This window comes from Oncorhynchus mykiss, chromosome 6, assembly GCF_013265735.2.
Source record: "Oncorhynchus mykiss isolate Arlee chromosome 6, USDA_OmykA_1.1, whole genome shotgun sequence".
Classification (NCBI taxonomy): domain Eukaryota; kingdom Metazoa; phylum Chordata; class Actinopteri; order Salmoniformes; family Salmonidae; genus Oncorhynchus; species Oncorhynchus mykiss.
Window position 1 is genome coordinate 38,480,407 of NC_048570.1, and position 18,529 is coordinate 38,498,935.

Below are 18,529 nucleotides of genomic sequence, written 5' to 3' on the forward strand. Positions count from 1 at the left end.
CATAAAATATCATACTACACTGAACAAAAATTCATACGCACAAAAGGTTTCTCTCAAATTCTTCATTTCAAGAAGCTGATTTGGGGGCAATAAAAGGCCACACTAAAATGTGCAGTTTTGTCACACAACCCAATGCCACAGATGTCTCAAGAGATTCCTGACTGCAGGAATGTCCACCAGAGCTGTTGCCAGAGAATTTAATGTTAATCTCTTTACCATAAGCTGCCTCCAAAGTCGTTTTAGAGAATTTGGCAGTACATCCAACCGGCCTCACAACCGCAGACCACGCGTAACCACACCAACCCAGGAAATCAACAGATAGCAGAGTGTATGGCATCGTATGGGCGAACGGTTTGCTGATGTCAACGTTGTGAACCCATGGTGGCAGTGGGGTTATGGTATGGGCAGGCTTTTACTACAGACACCGAACACAGTTGCATTTTATTGATGGCAATTTGAATGCATAGAGCTACCATGATGAGGCCCATTTGTCGTGCCATTCGTCCGCCACCATTGACTAATGTTTAAGCATGATAATGCACGGTCCCATGTTGCAAGGATCTGTACACAATTCCTGGAAGGCCTGCTTACTAACCAGACATGTAGCCAATTGAGCATGTTTGGGATGCTCTGGATCGACGTGTACGACAGCGTGTTCCAGTTTCAGCCAATATCCAGCAACTTCGCACAGCCATTGAAGAGGAGTGGAACAACATTCCACCGACCACAATCAACAGTCTGATCAACTCTATTTGCTGCATAAGGCAAATGGGTTTGTGGTCACACCAGATATTGACTGGTTTTCTTATCCACGCCCCTACATTCTTTTTTAAGTTATCTGTAACCAACAGATACATATCTGTATTCCCAGTCATGTGAAATCCATAGATTAGGGCCTAATGAATTTATTTCATTTGACTGTAACTCAGTAAAATCTTTGAAATTGTTGCATGTTACGTTTTTATATTTTTGTTCAGTGTAATTTGAGTGTTCCGTATTTACTATGTTACATCTAATCAATGTAATGTAACCTAACATCAAGTAACATACACTATACTAAATAGACCAGGCAGATATTATGCAGACATGGTTAACCAACCCACTGAAATTTTCATTTTTAAATCTTCAAAATTATCACAAAAAAAGTAGGTTTATGCTGTCATATGTCATCAAGTGAGTTACAGTGATGTGAGTGTTGTTGATCATTCACACAGGAGACAGCTGTACTGAAAACTGAAAGGGTGCTCCTTCCTTGTGGGTCTCTTCAAATCCTCTACATAAAGTCACACAGCTGCATTCCGGAGAGTTCACTTGGGGGACTTAAAGGACTAAGCAAGAGTGGAGCTCAAAATCAGACTGCTGCTACTGGAAACATAGTTACAAGACATTTAGACTTAGACTAAAATGCAAACTAGACCAACCAGAAGCGGTGGATTCTGAATGCACATTTTGTACATGCATTTTCTTTTCAAATAAGGCATAATTTAGATAAAAATAGGAGGTGATATAGACAGGTATAGGCAGAACGGGCAGGAGGACTTGAACTTGTTCATTGTTGGTTACGAATTGAATTTACAAGAGTTATCAGCTTTTTTTGGAACATGATAAAGTTTGTGGTTTGCATTGTCTTCGCCTCTGTGGTTCATGCGCGGTTACTTCACAAGAGACAAACTCCGTGTCCGGAAGTCTGTGATGGCTCCCGCTGTCCTGTCGCACCTGAATCACGGTGTTACTACGGTGTAGTGAAGGACAGCTGCGGATGCTGCACAGTATGCGCGTCTGGAGAAGGTGACATTTGCGGGGAGCGCGGTATTGGCCTTTGTGGCGAGGGGATGACATGCGAATATCCAGCGGGAAAGCGCAGAGTTCGCGGTTCATGCGTTTGCACCCTTGCCGAGCCGGTGTGCGGAAGTGATGGAAGGACTTACCCAAGTATGTGCCGTTTGAGAGCCGAGAACAAAATAGCAGAACTCAGTATAAATCCCCCGGTCATCTTGATTCAGAAAGGCCACTGTGATTCGGGTGAGTATCCTAGTGGTGGTTGAGGGCCAAAGGAAGAAAAGTTTCATAGCCTACATTCATTAATCTCCAGTCGACCATGCAAAGTAGCCTATTGTTATCAAGACACTAGTTTGTATTTATGTATTTTCTTTATGCATTTTCTTCGTTGAATAACTGAATTGTACAATCCTAATTGTTGAATAAATAGATTGTACAATCCTAATTGTTGAATAAATAGATTGTACAGTCCTAATTGTTGAATAAATAGATTGTACAATCCTATTTGTTGAATAAATAGATTGTACAGTCCTAATAGTTGAATAACTGGATTGTACAGTCCTAACTACTTGTCAAGTTGACCCAACATGGGTATTTGTGCTCTACTGCAATGTGTAAGCCAGGCTGCATGTAGCCTACATGTGTATGTTAGGGATTGTAATGAGCCTATTAAGTAGGAAGGCTAAACTGCTGCTAAACTGCTGCTCCTCTCTAAGGTCAAGCCATCATCTTATTTTACAGCCTACTGAAGAATGCTTCACCTTTCATTCTCTCTCTCTGATCCAATTATTTAAGGGAAAACTTGATTCAATTGTTTTCTCCAATAGAGAAAAAAAACACCCTGGCCAAAGCCTTGGCAGAACTACATTACTTCCAACCAAGCCCACCAATAAAACATTGAATAAAGGATCGACAGATCAATTTTTTTTCTTTCCTCATCTAGCATGGATCCTGAGCATATTCAATACATTTTTGGTCATAATCATAGGCCTACATGTTATGTTGGTCCATCCCAAATGGCACCTTATTCCCTATATAGTGCACTACTTTTGACCAGAGCCCTATGGGAACTATATAGGAAATACGGAGGCATTCGGGATGTAGGCTATTACTTTCTAGCACGATTTGAGATGGTGAATTGTACACAGTCATAGTAGTCAAAGAGAGCAGGAGTGAATGATCTGGTATTGGGCCTCCGTACTTGCTCCATGATCAAGCTGTTGATATCTTGATGGATCTGAGACGATAACAAATGCCAGGTTACAGTCTGCTGTTCCATGTTGTGCCAGCCAGAAAGTGTTAGACATGGTAATGGTTTCATTATTATTGACAAAACTGTTGTTATGCCTAAACGGAAATGTGTCCATTGCAACACAATCTAGGCCTATTACTTATAGCAAGTGGTTACTTATTGTTGCTATACCCACAGTAGAATGTGTATGGAGAAAATAAGAAATTCATCATGCATTAGATCCCCTCCTGGTTTCTAAGAAAAGCAGGTGTGCAAACCACATGGCTTCCAATTACTGTGTGCTTTGGAGGGTGTCACATAATGTTTAACGGACTGGCACAAGAATGAGGTGATTGGACTGAGTAATCACCTGAATGAGAAGCAGCCTATAAAAGGCTTGGAGCATGTGGAGGGGTTAAGAGAGCAATCGTAGAGAGAACAGTACTTCAGATTTCACTGCATGACAGGATTCCTCCACATGGGAGCCAAAGTTGTGTACAAAACAGAGCTGTGTCAACTACCTTTGCAGCAACATTCAACACACAGTTACAGAGCCTGTATTAGTGAGTAGTGATGAGAGTGCAGATCTAGGATCAGTCTTGCCTTTTAGATCACAATTAATAAAAAAATTACATTGACGGGGGACCTGATCCTTGATCAACATTCCTACTCTAAGAAACTTGATACATACGGCCTCGGATGTACACTACAGGCAAGAAAGGTGTTAACACATTGTTTCATCACCTCTCTTTAGCATTTCTTAGTAATAACACCAGTCTGAATAAGTAGCCACGCTGAATGTGTTGACAGCTTTTTCTTTGCTCATTGTATAAAATCTGTAGGCGGTGTGTTATTTATGCTTTATGTCTCTGTGGGTTTGTTACAGAGATTCTAGTTGATTCGTAGCCTAACATACAGGAGTATAACAGTCTAATATGGCTAGAAATATAGGTCTGGGGCCTTGCGATACGTCTTTTATCACGATACTTAAGTGCCGATACAGTATGTATTGCGATTCTCACGATTCTTTATGTATCGATAATGTGATATTATTGCGATTCGATGTTCCAAACATATTGCTCACCATGTCTGCTGCAGAGGGACAACAGTGAGCCTGGAGAAAACTAGTTTTGATCAGTCATAGAAATAAAAGTGTTGAAAACAAATTGTCTCCATGTTTAAAAAGATGGAGTACAAGCTATGAAATAAAAATACTGGAGTTTTGGTGCAGGTACAGCCAATTAGCGCAAAAAAATTATATTGCGATAGTCAAATACGATTGATTTTTTAAAATATAGATTTTATTTCTTCCCCATCACTACTGACACAACACAGTGATGGAAGGCACGTTCACCAAAGTTATTCTGGTATAGTTAATTAATTGAATCACAATTTTAAATAGAATTATATCTCAAAATGAGAAAATAAACAAGCTGAATCTTTTCCAAGTAATATCCAGAGGAATCCATTCAAAGTGCATGTTATCTGAAATACTACATTTGTGATGTGTGCAGTGCACCCAGTATTTTTATATTGTTCAAGGCATTCCAAGCTCTGACCATCCATCAGAGTTTGGCAGTGGAGCCTAGGGACAGTATCCATGAACAGATGCAGTGCACTCCATGGCCTCCCTCAAGTCAATCGCTCAGGCTGTGTCCCAAATGGTCAAAAGTAATGCACTATACTCCACATGACATAGACTATACAGGTGAAAGCTATGATCCCTTATTGATGTCACTTGTTAAATCCACTTCAATCAGTGTAGATGAAAGGGAGGGGACAGGTTAAAGAAGGATTTTTAAGCCTTGAGACAATTGAGACATGGATTGTGTATGTGTGCCATTCAGAGGGTGAATCGGCAAGACAAAATATTTAAGTGCCTTTGAACAGGGTATGGTACTAGGTGCCAGGCACACCGGTTTGACAAACGCTCAACAGTTTCCAGTGTGTCAAGAATTTACCACCACCCAAAAGACATCCAGCCAACTTGACATAACTATGGGAAGCATTGGAGTTAACATGGGCCAGCATCCTTGTGGAACGCTTTAAACACCATGCCCCGATGAATTGAGGCTGTTCTGGAGGATGCAACTCAATATTAGTAAGGTGTTCCTAATGTTTGGTATACTCACTGTATAGGGAATAGGGTACCATGTTGGACACAACCTCAGTCTCCCAAAGGGCCCAGGCTTCTGACAGCACCAGGAGAATGCACCCAGTTCTGATAATCATCTTATGTAGAAAGTGTTAAACATTTGGATATGTTTGTAAAATGGCATAGATTTTAAAGAGTGCACTAGTAGCTTATAAGAAGTTGTTTTGGGGGGCGGGGGTGGGGGAAGGAAAAAATATTCGGTGTCCTGCCAAGGATATGTCTTGGCAAAAGGAGTACCTTTGTTTGCCATGCTTAAATTTGCATTCAAAGAAGTTTCCGCAGAGATTAGTTCATTGTGCTGCTATGCAAATATCAATCTCAAAACCGTGTGTCTGAATGCATTAAGGATAAGGTGTGGTGCACAGGAGCTTTAGGGAAAGTACATGTGATAAACGTGTGTGAGAGCAACGTGCCGTAGCCTACATGAGAAGAAATGCCCTATAAATGGGAAGAGGAGATACTGCAGGGGAATAGTTTTGGGGGGGGGGGGGGCAAAGATTTCAAGTTCGCCTGAAGTAAGAGAGTCATAAATAACCTTTAAGTAGAAGAGGAGAGCTAGGTGGCCTATAAAGGTGCTCCACCTCCTGCCAGCCAATCAGGTGGGCTTACAGGCTGGGTGTTCGCTGCATTCAGACCTTGATTTGCCTTGTGGGCAAACAAGGCCATGAGCTCAGCAGGCACAAGCTTGCTGATATCAATTTGGTCCCTGGAAACCAACCTGACAAGCTATCCAAGCAAACAGGTAGCAGAATAGGGGCCGAAGGCTCAAGGGGTCTCTAGCATAGCTGCGGAAAGTAAGGGTGCTGAGGGTGCTGCAGCACCCCCTGATAAATCTTTAAAAAATGTATAATACAAATAGAAAAAATAGCCGTCAGCAGCACAGGGAGATCAAATTCTGTCGGCACGTTTTGCATATAAGATACAGTGGCTTGCGAAAGTATTCACCCCCCTTGGTATTTTTCCTATTTTGATGCCTTACAACCTGGAATTAAGATATATTTTTTTGGGGGGGGGTTGTATTATTTGATTTACACAACATGCCTACCACTATGAAGATGCAAAATATTTTTTCTTGTGAAACAAACAAGAAATAAGACAAATATACTGAAAACTTGAGCGTGCATAACTATTCACCCCCGCCCCAAAGTCAATACTTTGTAGAGCCTCCTTTTGCAGCAATTACAGCTACAAGTCTCTTGAGGTATGTCTCTATAAGCTTGGCACATCTAGCCACTGGGATTTTTGCCCATTCTTCAAGGCAAAACTGCTCCAGCTCCTTCAAGTTGGATGGGTTCCGCTGGTGTACATCAATCTTTAAGTCATACCACAAATTCTCAATTGGATTGAGGTCTGGGCTTTGACTAGGCCATTCCAAGACATTTAAATGTTTCCCAATAAACCATTTGAGTGTTGCTTTAGTAGTATGCTTAGGGTCATTGTCCTGCCAGAAGGTGAACCTCTGTCCCAGTCTCAAATTTCTGGAAGACTGAAACAGGTTTCCGTCAAGAATTTCCCTGTATTTAGCGCCATCTATCATTCCTTCAATTCTGACCAGTTTCCAAGTCCTTGCCGATGAAAAACACCCCACAGCACGATGCTGCCACCACCATGCTTCACTGCGGGGATGATGTTCTCGGGTGATGAGAGGTGTTGAGTTTGCGCCAGACATAGCGTTTTCCTTGATGGCCAAAAAGCTACATTTTAGTCTCATCTGACCAGAGTACCTTCTTCCACATGTTTGCGGATTCTCCCACATGCCTTTTGGCGAACACCAAATGTGTTTGCTTATTTTTTTCTTTAAGCAATTGCTTTTTTCTGGCCACTCTTCCATAAAGCCCAGCTCTGTGGAATGTACGGCTTATAGTGGTCCTATGGACAGATAATCCCATCTCCGCTGTGGAGCTTTGCAGCTCCTTCTGGGTTATCTTTCGTCTCTTTGTTGCCTCTCTGATTAATGCCCTCCTTACCTGGTCTGTGAGTTTTGTTGGGCGGCCCTTTCTTGGCAGGTTTGTTGTGGTGACATATTCTTTCCATTTTCTAATAATGGATTTAATGGTGCTCCATGGGATGTTCAAGGTTTCTGATATTTTTTTATAACCCAACCCTGATCTGTAATTCTCCACAACTTTGTCCCTGACCTGTTTGGAGAGCTCATTGGTCTTCATGGTGCCGCTTGCTTGGTGGTGCCCCTTGCTTAGTGGTGTTGCAGACTCTGGGGCCTTTCAGAACGGGTGTATACTGTATATACTGAGGTCATGTGAAGATATATTAACTTCTGACTTCAACTGTACTAGGCACAATTGATCTCACACACCCGATTAGGAGACTGAACTTGAAGCAGCAAATTCGCAGTGTGTGTGAATAATGCAACAAAGATGTGATTTTAATACAATGTCTCTGTTTCCAAATAATCTGCGGGACAACTTAAATATTTTTTTTCCCAAAGTTGTCTGTCGGACCGACCGCTCCCAATCACAGCATGAAAAATGCAGACTGTGCTGCAATGATCTCTGTCAGGACCCGCAGGTCCTGTGGGCAATTCCCTACTGATCTAAGTTCCTTCAACTGTAATGAAAACATTTAAAAATGCCAAGATATGCTACTACTTGCCTTAAGTGCTTCCCTGTATCATACATGTACAGTGGGGCAAAAAAGTATTTAGTCAGCCACCAATTGTGCAAGTTCTCCCACTTAAAAAAGATTAGAAAGGCCTGTAATTTTCATCATAGGTACACTTCAACTATGACAGACAAAATGACAAAAAAAATCCAGAAAATCACATTGTAGGATTTTTTATGAATTTATTTGCAAATTATGGTGGAAAATAACTATTTGGTCATCTACAAACAAGCAAGATTTCTGGCTCTCACAGACCTGTAACTTCTTCTTTAAGAGGCTCCTCTGTCCTCCACTCGTTACCTGTATTAATGGCACCTGTTTGAACTTGTTATCAGTATAAAAGACACCGGTCCACAACCTCAAACAGTCACACTCCAAACTCCACTATGGCCAAGACCAAAGAGCTGTCAAAGGACACCAGAAACAAAATTGTAGACCTGCACCAGGCTGGGAAGACTGAATCTGCAATAGGTAAGCAGCTTGGTTTGAAGAAATCAATTGTGGGAGCAATTATTAGGAAATGGAAGACATACAAGACCACTGATAATCTCCCTCAATCTGGGGCTCCACGCAAGATCTCACCCCGTGGGGTCAAAATGATCACAAGAACGGTGAGCAAAAATCCCAGAACCACACGGGGGGACCTAGTGAATGACCTGCAGAGAGCTGGGACCAAAGTAACAAAGCCTACCATCAGTAACACACTACGCCGACTGCTTAAGCCAGTACATGTCCAGGCCCATCTGAAGTTTGCTAGAGAGCATTTGGATGATCCAGAAGAAGATTGGGAGAATGTCATATGGTCAGTGAAAACCTCCTTCCATCAGCAAGGGCATTGAAGATGAAACGTGGCTGGGTCTTTCAGCATGACAATGATCCCAAACACACCGCCCGGGCAACGAAGGAGTGGCTTCGTAAGAAGCATTTCAAGGTCCTGGAGTGGCCTAGCCAGTCTCCAGATCTCAACCCCTAATAAAATCTTTGGAGGGAGTTGAAAGTCCATGTTGCCCAGCAACAGCCCCCACAACATCACTGCTCTAGAGGAGATCTGCATGGAGGAATGGGCCAAAATACCAGAAACAGTGTGTGAAAACCTTGTGAAGACTTACAGAAAACGTTTGACCTCTGTCATTGCCAACAAAGGGTATATAACAAAGTATTGAGATAAACTTTTGTTATTGACAAAATACTTATTTTCCACCATAATTAGCAAATAAATTCATAAAAAATCCTACAATGTGATTTTCTGGGGGTTTTTTCTTTCATTTTGTCTGTCATAGTTGAAGTGTACATATGATGAAAATTACAGGCCTCTCTCATCTTTTTAAGTGGGAGAAACTTGCACAATTGGTGGCTGACTAAATACTTTTTTGCCCCACTGTATTTGTCATTGTGTTCATAAGGAGACCATGCACCAAACCCAAAGCTCAGAATTTGCATGCCCATATCAGGCTCAGAGAGGGCTTAAATCCTACCACTTTGCCCTCCCACTATTCTTTAACTGCTGGAAAAAGTCTGACAGATGTTATGCTTTTTATATTTTTTTAAATACATATACTAGTATCCCAATAAATATGAAAATGTTTACAGCTCATGAACAACTTATGAAATGTATGCAATTTCTACCTCCAATATATGCATTAACTTTGTTTCACATGAATAAACCTTCCTTTCTGTATTTCTGTCTTTTGTCCCCTCAGGTTCCCTGGACCCAGGAAGTATCCGCTTCAAATTCAACTTCATTGCTGATGTGGTGGATAAGATAGCCCCTGCTGTGGTGCACCTAGAGCTTTTCAAGAGGTAGAAGCCGCAAGTACAGTATTGGAGCCCTTTAATCTTTCTGTCAGTAATGTGCCTCTCTCCCAATGCATTCTGCAGCAACATATTGAAATAGGCGTCTAACAGAGTTGTGACCAATACTTTATTTTCAAGCTCTGCATTTTGTTGACTAGGTGTTTTTGGCAAACGCTTCATTGGAACTGATTCCATTATATTTTGGTATGATGATGAAAGCAACCTGATTGGTTGTTGTGTCTTTTCACTCAGGTTGGCATTTTCAAACCAGGAAGTCCCCGTCTCTAGTGGTTCGGGGTTCATCGTGTCAGAGGACGGCTGGATTGTCACCAACGCCCACGTTCTCACCAACAAGCAGAGAATCAAAGTGGAGATGAAGAACGGTGTCAAATTCGATGCCTCCGTCAAGGACGTGGACACAAAGCTAGACATTGCACTCATCAAAATTGAGTCGGATGTGAGTGCTCTTCCTTTTCCTCCTCCCTAAAATGAGGCTGTTCCAAGGGCCTTCTCTCATTCCACAGGTCCTTAAACAAAATGTTGCTTGGTGTTTTCCACTGGCCGACTGGGTTGTCATCAGTGACTAACATAAAAAAGGCGACCGAGGGCCTTTCGCCTGACCAAAATTGGATTGCACTCCTTGACATGGTCAATTTGTCGCCAAGTTTTCCTCTAGGGGCTATTGTTCTGGTCTTACAAATTCACCGCTTCAGCCCTTTTTTTCTTCCAGTATTCGCAAGTGGTGCTGTTACTAAAACATTTGTCACCGCAACGACAGGAGCTTGGGTAAACAGCTACATTGTGTGGCATTATGGGATCCCTGGCCAAAGCACAGTCCACTAAAACCCAATCTAGGCCAGGGCCAAACCATACAGGCAATACAACTGATCATTTTGACTCAGCTCACCACTACACAATATACTTCAGAAGACTAGAAACTTCCGTGGAGACTACAAACGCAGTAGAAAGGGATTAGGTAGAATGAGTTGTGATGGTAGACAGTAAGCGGTCATTGGCTGCAACAGACCCCAAAAGTTGCCTGCAAAGTGTGGCTGTGATGGAACAAGGCTTTAGGCCCTAGAGGGGCTGGCAATGGAAATAAACTGTAATCGTCAGATTCCAGCAATACAAATACTTCAACCCACGACAAGAAAAGGCATGCGGATACACGCTTAGGCTGGGCGTGAAGGTTAGAGTGAGAGTTCCTTGTTGGCTTTACTGATGATTCAGTGCCATAGGGTCTTCTGTTGATAGGGACAATGTATAACAGAGCAGTTGGAAAGCCTCTCTCCCTTTTTGGGGGGATGATTTGTCTTCCCTTACTGCATATACAGTATCAGGAAGCAGCTCTGATGACTCAATGAACAGGGCTAACAATGTGTCAGTCAGTAAGCCCACAGTTGCATTTACCACACAGTCCATCTCTACAATGGCAGACCTGGGATTCAAACCCACGCCTTATTGACACAACATACTCCAGAAGCACCATCAATACTACTGTCCCAGAAAAGCTAACTAGCGTCCTGTTCAGGGGGTGTACTTTACATCAAACTGCCTCAAGCTTCAGAAACAGGTTCCTGCTCTATGGGCCGTTCTGGCTCGGACACAGCTTAAAGAAAAGCCCAAACATTTCTGGGTTCCAGGACAGTACTACAGGTCTCAGGAAGGCAGTAGCGATGCTAACTCACTTTCTTCACATAATTAAATAGAACACTAGAATGAACATTGATATCCCAGCAACATGAAACAGTGGATTTGTGATTTATATGATCTCTATGTTTGCCTTGTTCTGTAGAGTCCACTGCCGGTGCTTCTGCTGGGCCACTCGTCTGACCTTCGGCCGGGGGAGTTTGTGGTGGCAGTGGGCAGTCCCTTCTCCCTGCAGGTAAAGGGAGGGAACATGCTCAACTGTTATCCTCTTGCGTAAACACATGAAAGGATGATTGGAACCACAAATAGATCACAACAAACATGAAAAAGGCCAGCGCTCACTTGGATATTAGTTTTGAAGCTTTGTTTGAATTTTCTTCCCCCTGCAGAACACGGTCACCACAGGCATCATCAGCACGGCCCATAGGAATGGCCTGGAGCTGGGACTCAAAGACTCTGACATGGAGTACATCCAGACGGACGCCATCATCAACGTGAGTCATAGACTGTGACTCAAATGGCACCCTATTCCCTGTTTAGTGCACTACTTTTGACCAGAGCCCTATAGGCCCTGCATGTTCAAAAGTAGTACACCATATAGGGAATAGGGTGCCATTTAGGATGCAAACGTGAAGCAGCAGTATTTTGAGAATGTTTTTTACATTGCATCACTTTACATATCATTACATACTGTATGTGTCCATCTTCTCTTCTTGTCTCTGTTTTGGATGAAACATTGCACTGCAATACAATTGTCTTTACCTTTTGTTTATTGCTCTGTTCTTTTATAGTATGGCAACTCAGGGGGACCACTTGTTAACTTGGTAAGGGGATTTACTACTTGATATTGTATTTGAGAGGATTGTAATATGTAAATCAGCACATTTGAAATGCAGGCAGGCTATGTATCTTTCTTTTTTTGGGGGGGGGGGAAAGATTTGCAAGGTCATAATTCTGTTTTCTATATGTGGCTTACTGCTCAAGGTCCCCATTCTGTTTTACTGTGACATCTGTTGTTTTAAAATCCGCCACGGGAAACATTCTTTATCTGCAGACTCCTGTAATAGTGATGACTTATGTCTGCCTATTGATCTCAAAGCAGAAGAATTCTCCTAGAGTCGCCCTTGACGAAGCCTTTCTTCACCCGCTATATAATTTTTTCCATCTAAGTCCTTGTGGTGTATAACAGAAGGCTTTTGCACAACATTGCGTTGGTGCAGTGCATTTACATAAAACATAATTGTGCACGCGTACACAATTACATAGGATATATCAAAGCAGTGGCCTCAAGCTTTATGTTGTAAAAAAATTGCTTCACTTTCAAATACACCAAAAAGATACACATCTCATTCTGTTCCTTCACTCAGTGAGAATTCCCATGCTTAGCATCACACATGGAAACAACAGAACATTCTTGGAACCACAGGAAAGAACAGAACATTACACAATGTTGACTGACATGTTCAAAGGAACTTTCTTTAATGAAAGTACATATTCCATGGATGTACAGTACCAGTCGAAAGTTTGGACACACCTACTCATTCAAGGGTTTTTTGTTATTTTTACTATTTTCTACATGGTAGAATAATAGTGAAGACATCAAAACTATGAAATAACACATATGGAATCTGAAATACGTTTTAAACAAATCAAAATAGGTTTTAGATTTTAGATTCTTCAAAGTAGCCAGCCTTTGCCTTGATGACAGCTTTGCACACTCTTGGCATTCGCTCAACCAGCTTCATGAGGAATGCTTTTCCAACAGTCTTGAAGGAGTTCCCACATATGCTGAGCACTTGTTGGCTGATTTTCCTTCACTCTGTGGCTCAACTCATCCCAAACCATCTCAATTGGATTGAGGTCAGTAGTGATTGTGGAGGCCAGGTCATCTGATGCAGCACTCCATCACTCTCCTTGGTCAAATAGCCCTTACACAGCCTGGAGGTGTGTTGGGTCATTATCCTGTTGAAAAACAAACGATAGTCCCACTAAGTGCAAACCAGATGGGATGGCGTATTGCTGCAGAATGCTGTGGTAGCCATGCTGGTTAAGGATAAATGTGCCCTTATATTCTAAATAAACCATTGACAGTGTCACCAGCAAAGCACCCCCACACAATCACACCTCCTCCTCTATGCTTCACGGTGGGAACCACACATGGAGATGTAATATGGACTTGGTATTTTACAAAATAGGGCTATCTTCTGTATACCACTTCTACCTTGTCACAACACAACTAATTAGCACAAACACATTAAGGAAAAAAATTGCATGAAATGCATTCCAGGTGACTACCTCATGAAGCTGGTTGAGATAATGCCAAGAGTGTGCAAAGCTGTCATCAAGGCAAAGGGTGGCTACTTGGAAGAATCTCAAATATAACATATATTTTGATTTGTTTAAATCTTTTGGTTACTACATGATTCTATTTGTGTTATTTCATAGTTTTGATTCCTTTACTATTATTCTACAATGTAGAAAATAGTAAAAATAAAGAAAAACCCTTGAATGAGTAGGTGTGTCCAAACTTTTGACTGGTACTGTATATCAGATGCATATTTTCATATTTTAATGCTACAGTTCTGTTTATATTCACCATTTGTTATGTTCAATTTGACTTGTTTCCAGGATGGGGATGTCATTGGCATAAATACTCTGAAGGTCACAGCAGGAATATCCTTTGCAATTCCTGCTGACAGAATACGGCAATTCCTTGCGGATTCCTACGACAGACAAATCAAGGGTTTGTATGACTAATTCTTCACTACTGATTTCACTAATATACCCCATGATTTACATGATAGCTTTTCTTGTTCAGATTGCGGATCATTTTTATTTGACTAGTCAAGTCAGTTAAGATCAAATTCTTATTTGGCACATTTCTATACAATTATTTGGTATTCTATAACCGTTCTTATTTTACTGCATTGTTATCAGGAAAGACACTGCCAAAAAAGAAATACATGGGTGTCCGGATGCTTCAACTCTCAACTCAGTGAGTAAAGATCTGCTTTTGGTCAAAAGGGATCACTTTTCCATGGCCAGGTCAAAAGTAGTGTTATATATAGGGAATAGGGTGCCATTGGGGACGCAGGCCGTGCCATTATTACTGGCAGGTTTACTATGCACCATAAATGCTGATCCCGATTAAGCCACAATCTACATTAAGTTTACGGTCAAATTGTTGCCTTTCAAAATTTTGCTGGCTAAAATCTTGTGTGTGACCATTTCCAAGTCTTGCCATACTGTGTGTAATATCCTCCGTTTCCTCCTCCCAGTTTGATCCGAGATCTGAGGGAGCGGGAGAGCAGCTTCCCAGATGTGAGCTCAGGAGTGTACGTTTATGAAGTGATCCCAGGAACAGCTGCCTCCAGGTAAGACTGAGTGTGCATCCCAAATTGCACCCTATCCTTATAAAATGCACTACTTTTTATCAGAGTCCTATGGGTCCTGGTCAAAAGTAGTGCCCTACCGTAAAACTTAAATTAATATCCCAGACATTTGCTTCTAATCACTTAACACAACCGGTGCTTATTAGAGACGGGGATCTATTTCCTTAACGTACACAGCTTTTGCTCAATAAAATTTTGAAAAGACTACCGCACTGCTTATTGTGACCAGTAAAAACATTAGAATAACAAATCCATCGCAGATCAGACTTGCAAAGACTAGGCTGCCAATCACACACCCCCGGTTTTGTGCTTTAGCACCATTCTTGTATACCCCGTAGTTAAGCCGACCATGTCAAACCCGACTGCTGTCTCATCCATTTTTTTTAAATATATTTTTTTAAGCTTTATTTAACTAGGCAAGTCAATTAATGAACAAATTCTTATTTTCAATGACGGCCTAAGAAAAGTGGATTTTGTACCTTGTCAGCTCGGGGATTTGAACTTGCAGCCTTCCGGTTACTAGTCCAACGCTCTAACCACTAGGCTACCCTGCCGCCCCATGGCAATGATATTGTTCTCCTTTATCTTATTTTGCACAATCTTTACAGTACTCACTGAAGTTCACTCGTAAACAATTCATTTAGACCCTGCGTTTATTTGCTGAAATGTGTGCCGATGCCAGACAGGGGACAGGCGGCTATTTTAGGACACACGCAGAGTCAAGTTTAGACTTCTTCTCATTATTGGCATATGTTGGGAACACCCACAGAAGGCTTGATAATGGGACAATACCGCCATTACTATGTTATTCACAGATGATAGTTTGGTGTATTTGAGTGGTATAGAGACCTAAATCTGACAATTACCTGTTACATTGCGCTTTTTGAATAGGAACGTTATTAAATTCATAATACCAAAGCAGTTTTAATGGGATATTTAATGGGATCTTGACCATGTTTTGTTATAATCTCCACCCGGCACAGCCAGAAGAGGACTGGCCACCCCACATAGCCTGGTTCCTCTCTAGGTTTCTTCCTAGGTTTTGGCCTTTCTAGGGAGTTTTTCCTAGCCACCGTGCTTCTACACCTGCATTGCTTGCTGTTTGGGGTTTTAGGCTGGGTTTCTGTACAGCATTTTGAGATATCAGCTGATGTACGAAGGGCTATATAAATAAATTTGATTTGATTTGATATAAGGATACAGTAGCACTACTCAATATTAAAAGGTTTTGTACACAACCTGAAACAAGTCTGTATGATTTGTGCTGCGCAGTAGGATACTTGTTTGTTTATCCATTAGGTATTGGTCACATGGTTTAGCAGACAGTGCTGTGCACAAAGGGGTTTGGAGGCATCAGGATATTTTCAAAAGGAACGGAATGACAGGCCTGTGGTTATCAAGGCTATTAGACTCTGGTCCAGATCTCTACTACACTCCAGCCAGCAGGCACCCACAGGCAGGCTTCTGATTACGTCCTCTTCCTGGCCATGCCCCAAATGGTACCCTATATCCTTCGTAGTGCACTACTTTTGAACAGAGCCCTATTACTTTCAACCACATCCCCTCTTACCCCATGCAAAAAAAGCTAGAACAGTTAGGAGCTCAAATCTGTCTCAATAGCTCTGTGTGCTATGTTGTCGTTGTGGGTAATAGCAGGAAGTAGCCCCCACAGCTATGGAACACAAACATGCATGCAGCAGCCCTCTCAAACAAATGCTTCTGAATCTGAATGCCAATCAAAATGGCTAATAGATGTTAGGTCCAATAATAAACCAGCCTGGCAAACACTACAAAACTATAGTGAATGGTAATGATTGGCCTATTATCTGTTGGATTTGAATCCACCGGCATCTCTCTCTCTCAGATCAAGACACAGCATCTGCAACTTAGTCTAAAGGTCAATGCTTGTTCCTTTAGGGTATAAGATGAGAAGTCAGAGAAAGGTTGACTTTCGTATAACAGCGAGGGTGCGTGAGCCTGAGTGCCAGTATTTGTGCGATCATGCCAAGTCCGTGTCACGCCAAACATTGGCTTGCCGGCAATCAACGGAGTGGTCAAGAGCACAAACAGATCTGGGAGCAGGCTAGGTGTGTGTAGTGTTAATTGTTTTCTAATGCATGTTCCCCATGCAGTGCTGGCATGATTAACCATGATGTTATAATCAGCATCAACGGTCAACCCATCCAGACCACAGACGAGGTGAGTGACGCTGTCCAGTCAGGCAGTCCGCTGTCCGTGGTAGTGCGGCGAGCTAACGAAGACGTCATGATTAAGGTTGTCCCTGAGGAAATCGACTGAGTGGCTGCCTGTCTCGCTCCACTCATTGTGTCCCCCGTACACACACGGAGGTTTTGACACAATGGTTGTGATACCACTGTGATCCAACAGTTTGTCTGCACCAAAATGTTTACACAACCATTGTGCCATGTTTCCACGACGATTGTGTTATTTTTGTATATACATTTTTTTTAAACTCTGTTGTATCACAACGGTTGTGCCAAATGCATTTGCCAAATGTACGTTGGTTGTTTATGGTGCCTGTGTGTCGCAAGTGAATGTGGTTCATGCCATACATGCACGTGTTAGCGCTGATGTACTCCCATAGCAATATACGTAGTTACAATATGCAACATTGTGGTGATGGGAGTCCCCTATGAACTGTGCCGCACCTATTTCTCTGCCAGAACTATAGAATCCAATGTACTTAGGAGACATTCAGCTCCAGTCTGTATAGGCAGTTCTAAGAGGCATGGTTTGTGTTTTTTTAAGTCATGATATGTACAATGTGTTACCTCTGGAAGTGGTGAATATGACATTTGTGGACACTTAATAAAGTCTTTATAGTGCTTGGCTCTAAAACCTGGTTTTCCTTTCCTCTAAGTACATGTAACTGCCATAATAATGGAAACACTTGAGTAAATGAGGGATACAAAGTATATTGAAAGCCTGTGCTTCCACACAGGTGTGGTTCCGTAGTTAACTAAGCAATTAACATCTCATGCTTAGGGTCATGTTTAAAAATGATGGGCAGGCCATTATTTTGGCTACCATGGCTTTGCCCCCAAATGATGGCAATGGCCCCCATCTACAGGGCACGAGTGGTCACTGAAATGGCTTGATGAGCATGAAAACGATATAAACCATATGCCATGGCCGTCTCAGTCACCAGATCTCAACACAATTGAATGCTTATGGGAGATTCTGGAACAGCGCCTGAGACAGCATTTTCCATCAACAAAACACCAAATTATGTAAATTCTCATGTAAGAATGTCGTCGCATCCCTCCGATAGAGTTCCAGACGCTTGTAAAATCTATGCCTAGGTGCATCGAAGCTGTTCTGGCTCTACGCCCTATTAAGACACTATATGTTGGGGTTTCCTTTATTTTGGCAGTTACCTGTATGTCACAGTAAAAATATCTCTGTGCTTTGAACAAGCCTAAGTCATCAGGTGTACAGACACACAATGAATCGTGAAGTGCATGGATGGATGGATGCATGCACAGAACAAAATGACCCATCTCATACATTGTTCATTTTGAACAAATCATAGATTCAGAACAGGATTCAAATAGAAATACTTAAATCAAACAAACATTTTATTGAACCACAAACACTTGATGTGCAGGGATAGCAAACACAGTCTGCATTCTCTCACATTACACCTAGGAAGATGCATTTTTGCTAACCTTTTTCCTAAAATGTCACATTTTGGAAGACATAATATTCCATCGAATGTATCAATTTCAGCTTTCAGTCCATATTTATAGAAGGCAGTCATTTCACTCAAGTAGCCTATCACTTTAAAGACAATAAGGTAGTGCAAAAATATAAACACAACATGTAAAAAGTGTTGGTCCCATGTTTCATGAACTGAAATTAAAAAAATCCCAGAAAACTTTCATTAGT

The 18,529-nt window shown here is 41.8% G+C and overlaps 1 protein-coding gene across 2 annotated transcripts; it reads left to right on the forward strand.

The window, feature by feature from the left end:
- The first annotated feature begins 1,233 nt into the window (after nt 1-1,233).
- Nucleotides 1,234-17,479, forward strand: htra4 (HtrA serine peptidase 4). Of its 2 annotated transcripts, none has more exons than XM_036980065.1 (10): nt 1,234-2,022; nt 9,476-9,584; nt 9,831-10,035; nt 11,374-11,463; nt 11,618-11,722; nt 12,020-12,052; nt 13,857-13,971; nt 14,166-14,223; nt 14,507-14,602; nt 16,753-17,479. In XM_036980065.1, exons 1-10 carry the CDS (start codon nt 1,602-1,604, stop codon nt 16,916-16,918), a joined length of 1,398 nt encoding a protein of 465 aa, XP_036835960.1. In that variant the 5' UTR covers nt 1,234-1,601; the 3' UTR covers nt 16,919-17,479. The 2 variants fall into 2 exon arrangements, with proteins under 2 accessions (XP_036835960.1, XP_036835961.1); XM_036980066.1 differs by having other exon boundaries at nt 1,239-2,022; nt 9,485-9,584.
- Nucleotides 17,480-18,529: the final 1,050 nt, after the last annotated feature.